Below are 14,726 nucleotides of genomic sequence, written 5' to 3' on the forward strand. Positions count from 1 at the left end.
AAAACAAACGCACAGAGCCAAAATAAGATCTTGAGTGTTTCCCACCTGAATTTGAAAACCATCAGAGAATAGATAATTTGTGAAATCACATCAAGGAAGCAAAAAGTCATTACAAAGACAAGGGAAAAGAAAAGGCCAAAATGGATGTCACAATAGGCTCCAAGACTTGACTAAAACAATGAGAGGACAAACAAAGGAAAGGCTTGCCAAAGTGAGGAAAATGAACAAAAGGTTTCAAAGGGCAGGAAGACAAAGCAAAAAATTAGAACAGGCACAAAGAGCCTGAGTTAGAAAACAAAAGAACTCACCAGGCATTCCTCAAGGTGAAAGAACTGGAAAACAAATTCAAGCCTTGAGCCGCAATACTGAAAGATGCCACAGGCAAAATCCTGAATGATCCAAGAAGCATCAAAAGAAGAGTGGAGGGAATATACAGAGTCACCAGTACCTAAAAGAATTGACACAGAACCATTTCAGAAAGTAGCTTATGATGAAGAACCAGTGCTGATGAAGGAAGTAGTCTGAGCTGCTCTCAAGGAATTGACACAAAATAAAGGCTCAGGAATAGATGGAACAACAGTTGACATTTTTCAACAAACAGATGCATTCCTAGACGTGCTCACTTGGCTGTGAGTATGAAACATGGTTTTCTTGGCTGTGCCAAGAAATATGGAATATTTATCATATATGTACAATTTCTTGGCTGTGCTAAGAAATATGGAATATTTATCAACTAGTTTCCCTCCACCACCTGTTACCCATGTGTATGATCTCCTTTACACCAGAATTTCTAGAACATAGGTCTGTTCTTGCTGTCTCCTCTCTTTGCCCAGTTTCCCTTGAACTTGGGCTCTTATTTCCACACTGCACAGAAAAGGTGGGAAAAAACTTCTCATTGTCTCCATGGCCTCCGCTGACAAATAGATGGTTTCATCAGCATGGTCAGGTCTCGTCCTGCTGATGTATGAGTAGCATTGGGCTCAGCGGATGATCTTTTTCTCGATCTGGAAGCCTTTTCTTCACTTGGCTTCCTGAACACCACAGTCAGATCTGACTTCCTCCTGACTCCGTGGGTCCTGCTTATCTCCCCAACTTACTAACATTTAAGGGTTTCAGGTTTCTCTCCTTGGACATCTTTGTTTGTTCTCAAATCCTTGAAGATTTTAATTTAATTTCAGGATTTTACAAACCACCTGTGTCTGACAACTCCTCGATTTGAATCTCCAGTCTTCTTTCTGAATCCCCAGTGCAAATATCCAGCTTCTTATCCAGTGCCTCCATGTCGAAGTCCAGTAAACCTGTTGCCATTGAGTCAGCTCTAATTCATGGCAACCTCATGTGCCCAAGGAGGACGGCCCCCCTAGGGGTTGCAAGGGCTGACTGGGATTAGAAAGCTAGTTTTTCTCAGTAGATACATAAAGTTTGTTGTTGCTGTTTTTATGTGCGGTCGAATTGCTTGCAACTCATAGCAACCCTATGTACAATAGCCCTGAAACCTGCTCTGTCCTGTGTCAACCTTATTCTGACACACCTACCCTCATTACTATAGTCACTGAATCAATCCATCTCATCGAGGGTCTTCTTCTCTTGCACTGTCCCTCCACCCTTCCAAGCATAACGTCCTTCTCCAAGGACTGGTCTCGCTTTGCAACATGCCCAAAGTATGTCAGACAAAGCCTCAGAATTCTTGCCTCCAAAGAGCCGCCTGGTTTAGCATTTGAAAAATCCAGCTCTTCATCTATCCTCAAGAACTTACTTCATTCTGACTCTTCCTCATCTTAGTTAATGCAACTAACTACATTCTTTCCGTTGCTCAAATCCAAAGTCATGAAGTCATCCTTCTTTGTTTTGTTTTGTGTGAAGGTTTACAAGTCATGTTGGTTTTTTATACTGTCACTCACAGAAATTTTGTTTTATAACATTAATTCCCATTGATTAATGTGATTGATTGATTGATTGATTAGCATCAACCCCTCACTGTGTGTTGCCTTTCCCTTCAATCAACATATCTATATTTATTACTTTTTATTCTTCTCTTCCTCCCCTCCTATCCCTCAGTCCTTTTCATCTTTCACAACCTACAGCCAATCCATTAAGAAATCATTTTAGATATACCTTCAAAATTTATATTAAATCCCACTATTTCTTAGCACCTCCACTACTAATCCTCTCATTTGTTATAATGTCTCTTCTGGTTTGTATTAGTAACTTTCAAACCGATCTCATTTTCCGCTTTTGCCTCTTAAAGTCAATTCTTATATAGAAGCTAGAGTTATTCTGCTAAAAGATGTGAGACTGTTTGACCCTCTTGCTTAAAACCCTCCAATCGTTCCCATTTCCTGGGAGTAAAAAGCAAAATTCTTCAAGCAAGATTGCATTGCTGGATGCTTTCTACTCATACTCTTCTTATTAACCCTGTTTCACTAGCCTCCCCACTGACCCTTGACAACTTGAAGACATCAGGCCTATTCCCAACATAGGGCTTTCACATTGGCTGTTCCTGCACAGCCCTCTCCCTATCTTCTCAAGTCTCTGTTCAGATTTTAACCTCCTACAATGTCTACATTGACCAGGACATTTAAAAGTACATCCTTTCTCCCACACTTCCAGTGCTCTTTAACTATATTTTTTATTGTGTTGTGTTTGTTTTTTTTTTTTTATTGTCTCCCTCGTATATAAATCTGAGGAGATCAGAACGTTTTATTTACTGATGCATCCTGCCAGTCTCTGGAACAGTTCTAGTCTCGTTATAATCTTGTTAGGTACCAGTTGGCTGGGTCTGATTCATGTTGTTGTTGTTGTGTGCTGTCCTGTCAGTTCTGACCCATAGCTGATCATTCAGTGGGTTTTCAGAGGCACTAAATTGAATGAGAGGAGGATGTCCATCCCTGTCCTGCTGGCTGTGACAAATACTGACCCTGTCCACAACAGAACCTTTCCCAACTCTGTGCCATCCTCACAACCTCAGCTTAAGCCCATTGTTCCATCATTGTGCCACTGATCTCTCTGAAAGTCTTCTTCTTTGCCAACACTCTGCTTTCTTAAGCAAGATGTCCTTTTCTGGAACTGGCCCCTCTTGATTACATGCCCACAGTATATGAGATGAAGTCTAATATAAGGGGCACCAAGACAGATTTCTTTGTTTTCTTTGCATATTAAATGTTTGGCTGTAGCAAAATTCAAAGACATCAATTCTTCTTCAGTGTTGCTTACTCATTCAGTGTTTCTATGCATATGAAGCAATTGAAAAATACTGTGGCTTGGGTCAGGTGCACTTTAGACTTCCAAGGAAAATCCTTCTCATACACAGAATAAAGATTCATTGAATATAGTATTCACATTCATTATTTTTCTACTACTCAAGAAGGCCTTCCAGAATTTGATCCAAACCTACACCTTCTCAGTCTGTATAGGTTAAGTATTCATTCTGTAACCCTTCAGGAAGTACTTCCTTTTGCTAGACCCTGGGGAGGACTTTGGATGCATATAGATCAAAAAAGATAACAGCCTTGGCCTCTAAGACCCTAGGAAAATGCCAATTCTTCTCCTTTCTCCTGTTGACTTTCTGCCCTGTGTGTTAACATGGAAGAGGTGATCTTGTCACCTTTTCTCTTGAACCCCTCTGATTCCCTGTTGTCTGGGAGCCCTATTAATGTTCCCTGACAGAGCAGGCAGATAACATCTTCTGGGATTGAACATACTGGTTTCCAACTATTCTATTTCAAAATCACAAGACTTACTGGTCTTCTACTGAGTTTTCTACTTACTAATCTTCTACTGAGTCCAACCATATAGTTCCCTATTTACTTTTCATTACTTACTTAGAAGCATTTTCACTGCATTATCTGATCATCTATTGGTCTTTATAGTATTCCCTTTGCATTATTTGTCAGCTTCTGGCAGATAGAGGTTCCTAATGGGTTGTATGAAGATTTCTTAAGTTGCTACTATACAGTTAAGTGGATTCAGTCAGACTCATGATGATCTAAAGTTGAACTATGCTTTAATGACAGTTGTTTTATTTTTAAAGTTGATCACCAGGCCATTATTTCAAGTTGCTAGTTACAATTTTCTCAACAAGATGGATTGATACAGTGGTTATAGCAATGAGCTTAAGTGTATCAGAGACGATGAGGATGATACAAGATTGGTCAGGACTTGTCCATAGGGTCACTGTGAGTTTCAGTCAGCTGGATGGCACATAACAACAGCAACAGTTACAACTTAAACTAGGTCTGAAAGCTCAAAAGAAGCTTGATTCAAGAGCACAAACGATGTCATCAGGGCCTAGTCTTTCTCTGTCTGTGGACTTTTTCTTCACCTACTCTGTTCTAAGGCCCCACAGAGTAGCAGAATGACCTTTAGTAGCGACAGACTTTCTTCCTCTCAAGTTTAATTCCTGTTGTTGTTGTTATGTGCCGTTGAGTCACTTGCAACTCATAGCGACCCTATGTACAACAGCCCTAAACTCTGCTCTGTCCTGTGCCAATTGCACTGTCTCCGATAAACCCATCCTGATTATCCCAGTCACTGAATCAATTCACCTCAGAGAGGGTCTTCCTCTCCTGCGCTGTCCCTCCACCTTCCCAAGCATGATGTCCCTCTCCAAGGACCTGTCTCTCCTCACAACATGTCCAAAGTATGTCAGACAAAGCCCCAGAATCCTGGCCTCCAAGGACCCTGGTTTAACCCTCTCTAGGATGAACCTGTTTGTATTCTTAGCAGTCCATGGTACATTCAATACTCTTCTCCAGCACCACACCTCAAAGGCATCAATTCTCCTTCTATCCTCCCTAGTCATTGCAAGTGTAATTAGAACAGAGAGAATTTTGGGCACAACTTGCATTGGCCCAGATTTTTGTACAGATTTCGTACATCTGGATCTGGAGGCAGGTATTAAAAGAAGAGGAATTATGTTGGGTATTCTGGTGGCATAGTGGTAAAGAGTTGCACTGCCAACCTGAAAATGTTGTTGTGGTTGCTGTTAAGTGCCGTTGAGTCGCAGGAGACTCATAACAACCCTATGAACCTAAGTCCTGGACACCTCCTGTATAACTTTTGTCCTTTTTCCAGATTCATAGGGTTTCCAGAGGCAAGCTATTATGGAAATGGATGCCATTCCTGCTTCCAAGCTTGTTTTAACCGGGGAGCTTCACCAAACACTGTCCACCATTCTCACATTTGACACGTCAGTGTCACAGTGTTCTGCTTCATGACAACCATGAGTTACCTCTGTATAGCAAGTGGACAGACCAGGGTTACACGACCTAGAAGAATGTTTCACCAAAAACAGGCAGACCTGGGTGCCGTAGAGTAGAGTCACCTACCTGAAAATACACAGTTCAAATCCACCAACTACTTTGTGGAAGAAAAATGAGCAAGCAATTCCTGTGCAGTTTCTTGCATATGAAAACATACTAGGGGGACATCTATGAGTCATTTCTGACTTGATGGCACAGAACAGCAGCCACAACAGCCAAAATCAACTCGGCTCCAGAGCTCCCGCTTAGCTTATTTTTAAGGTGACTCCTTATAACTATACGTAAATGGTCACTCTTACTTGAATTTGTTCTTCTATTTCCACACTGCACCACCCCCAGCCCCCACCTCCACCCCTGGCTTTTGTGACCTGCGTGGTTGGTTGCCTTTAGCTTTATGAAGCTTGTTCTGAATGGTCCTGTCTTTAAGTACTTTGGAGGAGAATATCTACCCATTCTTCCCTGTGCGTCTCATTTGCAGGTGATTCTACCCGTCTTGACCAATGAGAAGAATCATCTGGGTTGGCCCCACGTGGTGTGTCAAGATGTCAGGCAGCACGCCCACAACCTCCAGTGTAACCTTTGGGTTATCCTTGAGCAAGTGAAGGGGAAAACTTTGCTGCCTCTTCCAGTAGGCTCCGAAAAGATGGAGTTTGTGGACTCTGAGACTGTGTAAGTACCACCAGTACTGGCCATGTGGGTCTCCGAGAGGCAGGCAATGCTGGTGGCTCTGAATGTTCGTGACTTTCCCACTCCTGACCCGTGCTTCTCCTTGTTCTGTACATCCGCCTGCACAGGTCTGCTCTGTTTGCCAGCATCTCTTCAGACAGTGTGCTCAGTGTTGATGACGACCCTGTCCCCAGTCCCTCTGCCCAAAGTATTTCAAGGCCATCACGGCTGCATAGTGTTTTCCTGTGCAGAATCAATCTCAAAAGGAGAGCAGCCTCCCCAAGTTCAGTACTTTGTTCGTTGGGATAGTGTCTCATCACTGGCAACAACCCAGGTGCATGCTGGGAGACAGCCACGGCCCTTCCCAGCATCCACAGGAGGTCTCAGCATTAAAGCTGGGGGCTCCCATTAGAGTCCCAGAACCCTCCTATCCCAGCACACAGGGAATTTTTTCAGGTCCTGGTGATTTTCCTTTTTTTAGTAAAAGCCAGTCTGTGTGTCATCTGTGCTTCCTGTCCCTGGGGCATCACACCAACTCCAGCCTCTTCTGCTTTTGGAGCAGTGTCCACCTTGCTTTCAGCGTCCACCTACTATCCTGGCTTTAAATTATCTTTGCTTTTGGCCTCTGATGATTTTTTTTTTCTCTCAAGCTAGGCTGTGTGTTTAAATGTCATGTTGTTTGTTGTTATGTGCTGTCAAATCACTTGCGATTCATAGAGACCCTGTGTACAATAGCTCTGAACCCTGCTCTATCCTGTGCCAACCTTATTGTCTCTGACACACTTCCTCCCATTACCTCAGTCACTGAATCAGTCCATCTTACTGAGGGTATTCCTCTCTTGCACTATCCCTCCACACTCCCAATCATGATGTCCCTCTCCAAGGACTGGTCCCTTCTTGCAACATGTCCAAAGTATGTCAGATGGAGCTTCAGAATCCTGGCCTCCAAGGAGCAACCTGTTTCACCCTCTCTAGGATGAACCTCTTAGTTGTTGTTGTTAAGTGCTGTTGAGTCGTAGACAACTCATAGCAACTCTATGAAGGGAAAACCTGAACACTTGTATAACTTTCATCATTTCTCCAAGTTCATAGAGTTTCTGGAGGCAAGCTATTTCTGAAGTGGATGCCACTCCTGCTTCCAAGCTTGTTTTAATTGGGGAGCTCCACCAAACACTGTCCACCATGGGTAACCATTATCACACTTGACACATCAGTGTCACAGTGTTTAGTATCATAACAACCACGAGTTACCTCTAATAGTCCATGGTATATTCAATACTCTTCTCCAGCACTATATTTTATCAAGCACTTCTATATGCCCTAGAAAGAATTTATTTTCTCCATAAGCTTTGTCTTCCATGTTGCCAAGTGCTTCCCTATCATCATTGTCTATTCAGGATTACTAATTTGATCTGAAGAATAAGTCATTCATAGGATGAAAGTATACTTATAATGGGTCCTCCTTCTCCCTCGCAAATAACATGCCACTTATATACTTTGAAATAATTTCTAGTTAGCTGGGAAACATATTGTGTTTTAAGGAAAAATATCCAATTTTCAAGGCAAATAAATTCAAATTAACCACTTTCCTGGTCCCTTTATATGTCACTTAGTGACATTCAGTGTGAGTTTGACATGCATTGTTCAGTCTGGATTTTTTTTTTGTTCAAAATTGATAATTTTCCAAAAGACTGGATTGTATTTGAGGGAGGTGCCTCTTGCCTGTAATTCCCTCCGTAATCACTTGTGCCATGCCACTGATCAGCAAATATGAACTGAATGAAACTAAGTGAAGATGGGTTTCAGGCATGAAAATTTTAATGACATGCTCTCTTATTTTGTCATTTGTGCCCTGGGTTCCCAGCATGCATCATTTTCAGATGAGATTTTATGAAACAGTAACCAAATTGTGGAGTTTTCTTTTGAATCCTTTGAAAAATATGTTCCTTGGCTGCCATGAACTTGGTCTCCAACTCACAATGGCCTCTTGCAAAATGAGTTGAGACTATTGTAACTCTTAGTGTGATCCATACAGTTTCACAGATTGTTTTAAAGAATGTTGCCAGGTCTTTCTTCCTAGTTTGTTTTACACTGGATGCTGAACTTTATCATCATAGCTACCTACTAGCTTCCAGGGACAGATGTATGGTGGCTCTGTGGGAGGTGCATTGACCAGAAATCAAACCATTATGGAAGGCAAGATTTTCTACCATGGAACCATCATTTTCAAAACATAAAAACTAGCTGCCATGGTGTTATTTCCAGCTCCATAGATTTCTGTGAAGAATTGAAGGCACAGGATTTCAAAAAATAGCTAGGTTAAAAAAGAAGTGTAAAGTCTCTGATAAGACAGGGAGGGAGCCTTACTGGTGGTGTCCATGGAGAGTTGCGCTGCTAACCCAAAGCATCTCTCTGGAAGTTTGAATCTCTTTCCCTGTGATTTCTAGCCTTCCACAAGCCTGCCAGAGAGTCAGCTATGAGACAATTATGACTTGATGGAAATATGAGAGAGAAAGATAAAGGGAATAGTTGTGCTTTCCCTTCACTGAGAAAGTGAGTACAGAGAGAAGTCATGATTGTGGTGTTCAGATGGCTGATAGTTTGCTTTATGGAGGAGAATGTGACTTATTTCATCTTGCTGCAGGGATCACGATGAAGATCATAGTAAGGAAATCACAGGGAGACAGAGAGAACTTTGGCGAGGGACAAACTTCTCTCCAGAAACAGCTGATCAACTCTGGAATGCATTTTTGTCAAGCAGGGAGCTTGATACTGCGGGTGGACTTTCAAGCAAAGTTGGGTGGTCATCTGAACATTTTCTGTCCAAACTTCCTAAACCAACAGGAAGCTTTGGTGGGATTCAGAATTCTGCAACTTGTCTTCAGAAAATTGGTGGGCCCCTGAACCTGTAGGTTAGCTATGTTTGTCTACATATTTTTAGGAGGGTTGTCTGTACTTTTCATGGGCTAGTCAATGCAATCTGTTATCCACGAAAATTTCAGGGTTCCTGTTGTTGTTGTTGTTGTGTGCTGCTGAGTCGTCTGCGACTGACTCATAGTGACCCTATGTACAATCGCCCTAAACTCTGCCCTATCCTGTGTCAATCTCACTATCTCTGACACACCTACCCCCATTACCCCAGTCACTGAATCAATCCATCTCATCGAGGGTCTTCCTCTCCTGCACTGTCCCTCCACTCTCCCAAGCATGACGTTCCTCTCCAAGGACCGGTCCCTCCTTGCAACATGTCCAAAGTATGTCAGAATCCTTGCCTCCAGGGTACCTGAGCTACATGGAATTCCCCACCTGTTTCTGAAAGATTCTGTGTTGGGGAACACTTGGAGTTAAGTTCTCATCCCTCACGTCTTTCACAGCTTGGATTCCATAGATAAGTCAGTCATCTACTCCATTGAGTCCGCGGTGATCAGATGGAGCCACCAAGTCCAGGTGGTGCTCAAGAGAGAGTCTTCCCTGCCACTCTTGCAAGGAGAGAATCCCATGCCGAAGGTGGAGTTGGAGTTCTGGAAGAACAGGTAGGCCCTGGAGCTTATGCTCAATACCTGGGGAGCAGATGTCACCAGAGGACAAAGCCACCTGTGGCCCAGCTTAGCCTAGCAGAGTCTCATTCTCCACGTGGCTCCCATCATCTCTAGGGGCAGCGCCATCTGCATCAATATTATTTTTCTATGGACTGGGAGATGCACTCTTTCTGAAGGCCCACTAGTCTTCTTTCTGGAGCTACAGCCAGTGTGTCTTCTGACGTTTCCTCAATGGTTCTTTCAACACATAAAATTAAGTAAAACGACCCCCTGGATTACTTTCACCTGATAGTCTACTTTCTTCCTGATGAACAATCAAAGCTACATACTTTTCACAGGAACTGGAGAAAGAGCCGAAGGCTCTCCCCTTGGTCCGTGTGCCTCCTTACTAGGAATGGAAGGTCCAGCCATCTGCTGGGCCCTGGGGCATTATTGCTCCTGTTTACTCTCCATCTCCCTCTCCATTTGCTCGTTATTTGTCACTGTGCTGATTAATCCTTTCTGCCACTGGAGACAGAAAGATATTAAAGGTAGGTGTTCCTGCCCTGGGATTGAATAGAGTGTTGGTGTCACATGGCCAGGCATTGCCAACAGGACACCAGCCATGTTTAGGCCACCATGCTGAGATGCCCTATCCCCGTGCCTGGTTTCTGACCATTCCACTGACCTGCTGTGAGCCTTGTTCCAACAATGCTTCACTCCTCCTGACCCAAACCCTCCTGCAAGCATGAATAGCCTCCAGCTGTCAAGGTTTGGGTCACCACCGCCTGACCACTGCAGAGTTCCCACCTGTTACCTCCTGCAGCTGTCCCTCTGAGCTTGTGTTCCTGGCTCGAGCTTTTGCCCCCACTGTCCCAGGAGCAGATGCTGTGGCTCTTTGAGCTGGACGTGGCCTTGGTGAGAGCACCCTGCAGCAGGGCTCCTCTCTTTCTGCACAGTGTCATCACAGTGTGACTGGCATTTTCTGAAGTTCATGGGCATTTGCCTTTCTCTGTGGCATTGTAGGTATGAAGATCTGGAATACATTTATAGTCAACTGAAGACCATCAAAGTGAGGGGCATGGCTGGACTCCTGGACAGACTTCGGAGCAGCTACTTCCCTGCATTCAAAGCGATGTTCAGAGACATCATCACAGGTGAGGACCTCTAAGGATTTTCACAAATACCTTTGACTCAAAATGTGACTTAGTGACTTTGCTTTCTGAATTCAGCCACTTCAAGTCATTAGAATCACTCAACCTGAGAGGATACAGTATAGTGGCAAAAATACCAAATGTAGGAGCAGGAAAGCAGCTCCTCTCTGCCCTGTGCTCCTCTGCTGCGTGACCTTGTGCGAAGTCTCTTACCCATCTCAGGCTTTAGTGCACACCACAGGTAGGTGGAGATGCTTCCTGCCTGCTTCACCTGACCACGTGAGAGAGAGAAGTCCCTTCTTGGCCTGGATGGCACTAAACACGTAGCTGTTGCCATCTGTCACCTCAGGGGATCAGGTCCCCCAGCCCCTGGCTGCTTGAGAAGTCTCTATTCCATTTCTGGCTCTGTTCCTGCTGTCAGATGGGACTGCACTTCCTGGGCAGCTGACCACCAGACAAGATCTTCTCTGGTCAAAATTGCAAAGCCTGCAAAGTCTATAATTAGAAGGAAGTGATTTCTTCCCCCAGGGTTCCTCCTCCCCTCATCAGTGCACATTACTTCTCTCTGCCTCTGTCCTGTCGAACCTTCTCCTAGTTTTCCGGTATCGTAAGTCAGAATGCATTCTTGAAGGTATTTGCAATTTCATATGATTTAAGTTTAATCTGAGCAGTGGTTTTCAAACTTTTGTTTCTCTGCCAGCACAATTTCTTTTAACTACCTGCCCTTGTATGAATCGCTGGGTGGAATAAATGATGAATTCACTCCACTGTCAAATAAAAGGTTCTTGTCCACCCAGAGGTGCTGTGGGAGAACAGCTGAGTGTTATACCTATGGCAAAACAGCTGCTGACAATCCTACAGAACACGCTTACACACTGACACATGGCGGGCTGGCATGAGCCAGTCAGCTCCATGTCAGCTGATTACCAAAGTCCAAAACACAAAATTAACCACATTGTAGCGGTCTTGTTCAAGAGGCCTGGGAGAGGCTGCATCCAAAGCTCTGACTTGCCCTCTGCTGGCACAGAGTTTAGGGGTCACTTAGCTAAAGTGATGCTCACTTCCCTAAGGGGAGCTCTGATGACGTACTACATAGAGAATTGCACTGTTAACCAAAGGCCATACTTCTCTGGAAGTTCACATCACCAAATGCTTTTAGTAGAAAGATGGACAGTCTCCTCTCATATGATTTACAGCCTCAGAAACCCACTAGAGCGTTAGCTGTGGCAACTCAGCAGCACTGAGAGTGGGTAAATAGCTAAGGGGATGAATTACTGTTGGGAGAGTTTCTGATACCATCTGTTAAGAACTGACATAAAGAAGTCGGGTTTGAGCCCTGTCACCCTCCCTAAAAGCATCAGAGAATGCCTTCTACTGGCATATAGAGCTGACTTAGACCATATCTTTCTGGAGGTCCATTTACTGTATGGCTGAGAGATTCTGTACTTAAGTGGATCTGTTGTGCCCACTTGATACTTCAGTTCAGTTAGACAGGTATTCACTTAGGTGTGCACCTTTCCTGGTGGTGTGAGGGGTACTTGAGGAAGGGGGCCAATGCTCAGAGAGTTTTGCAATGTGTTAAAATACAAAAATTATTTTTTCGCAAAAGATAGCAATTTTCCATTAATGGTAGTGGCTTACAGTTTTTATTCTGTATAGTATTGTCTAGTTAAAATATGAATCAGTTTTAAAAAAAATGAAGAACTGAGCAAGTTTTACATGGAAGTGACCAATATATAGATGTGTGCACATGATCCAAATTTGAGCCTCTGAAATAAAACAACATAGAAAATTATACTTATAACTTGTTTATTTGGAGTTCTAGATATATATTTCACATTACTAGATAAATAGACTGTAACTGTTCACAAAAAGTAGGGAACTCTGGTATCTTAGTGGTAAGGAGTTGTGCCCCCAACCCAAAGGTACATGGTTCAAATTCACCAGGTGTTTCACAGAAGATGAACAGTTTCCTCCTGTGCCATTTTCAGCCTCTGAAACCCCACTGAAGGGTCAGCTATGAGTTGGTTCCTACTAGATGGCACATAACAATAAAAGATTACGGATAATGTAGTAATAGATCAAGATCAATGGTAATTAATTATACAAAATACAGTGTATATGAATGATTTTATGAAGCAATGTAAATGAAAGATTGTATGGAGCACAGTGTAAATGAATGAAAGAAAAGGTAAACTATTTAATAAAAGACAGGTCAGCTTCAAACTAGAGTGTATTCTGGCAATGAAAAGAAATTATATTAAGCAATACCATTAAAATAATGCCAGATAAACACTACTATAAGTTTTAAAAACTGTTAATATATAATTCAGTTATGTTGGAAGCAGGAGTGGCATCCACTTCCTAAACAACATGCCTCCAGAAACTATGAACGTTGATAAATGTTGATAGTTATAGAAAGGCATCAGGTCATAGGGTTGCTGTGAGTTGTGCTCGACTCGATGGCAATCAACAACAGTTCAGTTACGATGCTAGAGGAAAAGCAATTTTGATTTGAAGAGTTAAGCACAGACTTTGGCAGAAAGTTAAGTGATCTCTTCTAAACACTGAAATATTTCAGAGGCTAGCAAGTAATTTTCTCATTTCTAATTTTATTTTAGAGCGTTTGATATTCTTTATCCTAAAAAGACATATACCACACACATTATTCTTACTAATTATGATCACCATTGGTCTTTGTTTCACTGATGGGTTTAAAAGAAGTTGGGGCAAGATTAAGTGTACAAGAGGAGAGAATGAAGCATGAAGGAAAATAAAGAAGGAGCTTAAAAGGGTAGAAGAAATTAAAATGGAATATATCTGGCTGTGAAAAAGTTTGGAAACCAGGAACAACAATCCCTTTGAGAGTAAGAACAGGAGTTATAATTAGGAAATTTCATCTGGCCACTGGACACAAGGTCGGCGTAGTACAGCCTGATGTTCGTGAATGTGTGGGGAAAAAAGTTGTAGTTCAATAGGTCACTAAAAAGAAATTGAATTAAAAAAAAGAAATTGGATAAAATAATACCATTATAATAATGCAGATAAACATTGCCTTTAAATATGTAACTCAATTGCTATGCTAAAGGAGAAAGCCCTTTGATTAGAAGAGTTAAGTACAGACTTGGGCTCAAAAGTTAGAGACCCTGTATCCACATATTCCAGCTTCCCTTTTCTACCACTGCCCATGCACTCAACAAAATCACGTGGGTGGGCAATTTACATGGACACAACAGGGATTCTTTATACCACACAAACTATCTAATGCCACAGATAAGGCCTTTTGCCCCTGGAGAGTCTGTTGTTGAGTTTTATCAGCAAACTGCTGCAGATTTTTGTGCAACTGGCTATGTTTATTTATATACTTTTCCAAAGTGCGGGCCTAATACAACCAGTCTGTCTTCATTTGCCTTGTGAACAAAGATTCTGGACAACCCAATCCTAGCTCAAATAGCATATGCCTAAAAATCAGGCAAGTGGCTATTTGTGTTAAAGGACTGTTTGTTTTTTTAAAAAGTTTCAAAATAGAATGTCACAAATAAGGAGGCCCACTCTTACCCTCCCCTTTTCCCCAGAATGTAAGGAGTTCTAGAGTATATGCCCACCAGGATGGCTGTTGGATTTTGACAGCCTTCTCTAAGCCACACAGTTTCTGAGCCTAACCATCCTCCTGCCCCCGTTGAGAATCACTGTTCTGATAAAGTTACCATGAAATTTTACTTTCAAAACTTGATTCAGGAGGGTGCAGAGGCAAGATGGTTTCCTGGTGGCACACTCTCCCCTGTCCTTCTACAACAGAGATCAAGAAGAAAAACTGAGTGCAAAAGACTATCCTGGAACTCAAAGCATCAGCAGATACTGAACTGATACAAAGACTCATTAGGGAGACAAAGCCAAAAAGTGACCAAGAGAATAGTTGGAGCAAAGCCTTCTGTGGCCCCTGGCCACCAGAAGAATCCACATGAACAGAAGTGCCCAGTCCTGTGGGATCCACACACACACACACACACACACACACACACACACACACACCATGGGCAGATCTGCAACACACACACACACACACACACACACACACACACACCATGGGCAGATCTGCAATGAACTAAGGTGAGCCAATTACAAGC

The 14,726-nt window shown here is 42.8% G+C and overlaps 1 protein-coding gene across 1 annotated transcript in view; it reads left to right on the forward strand.

Annotated features, from left to right (window-relative positions):
• The window catches only part of DNAH9 (dynein, axonemal, heavy chain 9), a 623,295-nt gene that overhangs the window by 5,398 nt on the left and 603,171 nt on the right, over positions 1–14,726 (forward strand). Inside the window, 3 exon segments of the mRNA XM_006898570.1 lie at positions 5,740–5,930; positions 9,302–9,460; positions 10,472–10,602. Coding sequence (XP_006898632.1) covers positions 5,740–5,930; positions 9,302–9,460; positions 10,472–10,602 — 481 coding nt within the window.

The sequence above is a fragment of the Elephantulus edwardii genome, unplaced genomic scaffold (genome assembly GCF_000299155.1).
Source record: "Elephantulus edwardii isolate Elephantulus edwardi_28Jun2011 unplaced genomic scaffold, EleEdw1.0 scaffold00233, whole genome shotgun sequence".
NCBI classification, from domain to species: Eukaryota; Metazoa; Chordata; class Mammalia; order Macroscelidea; family Macroscelididae; genus Elephantulus; species Elephantulus edwardii.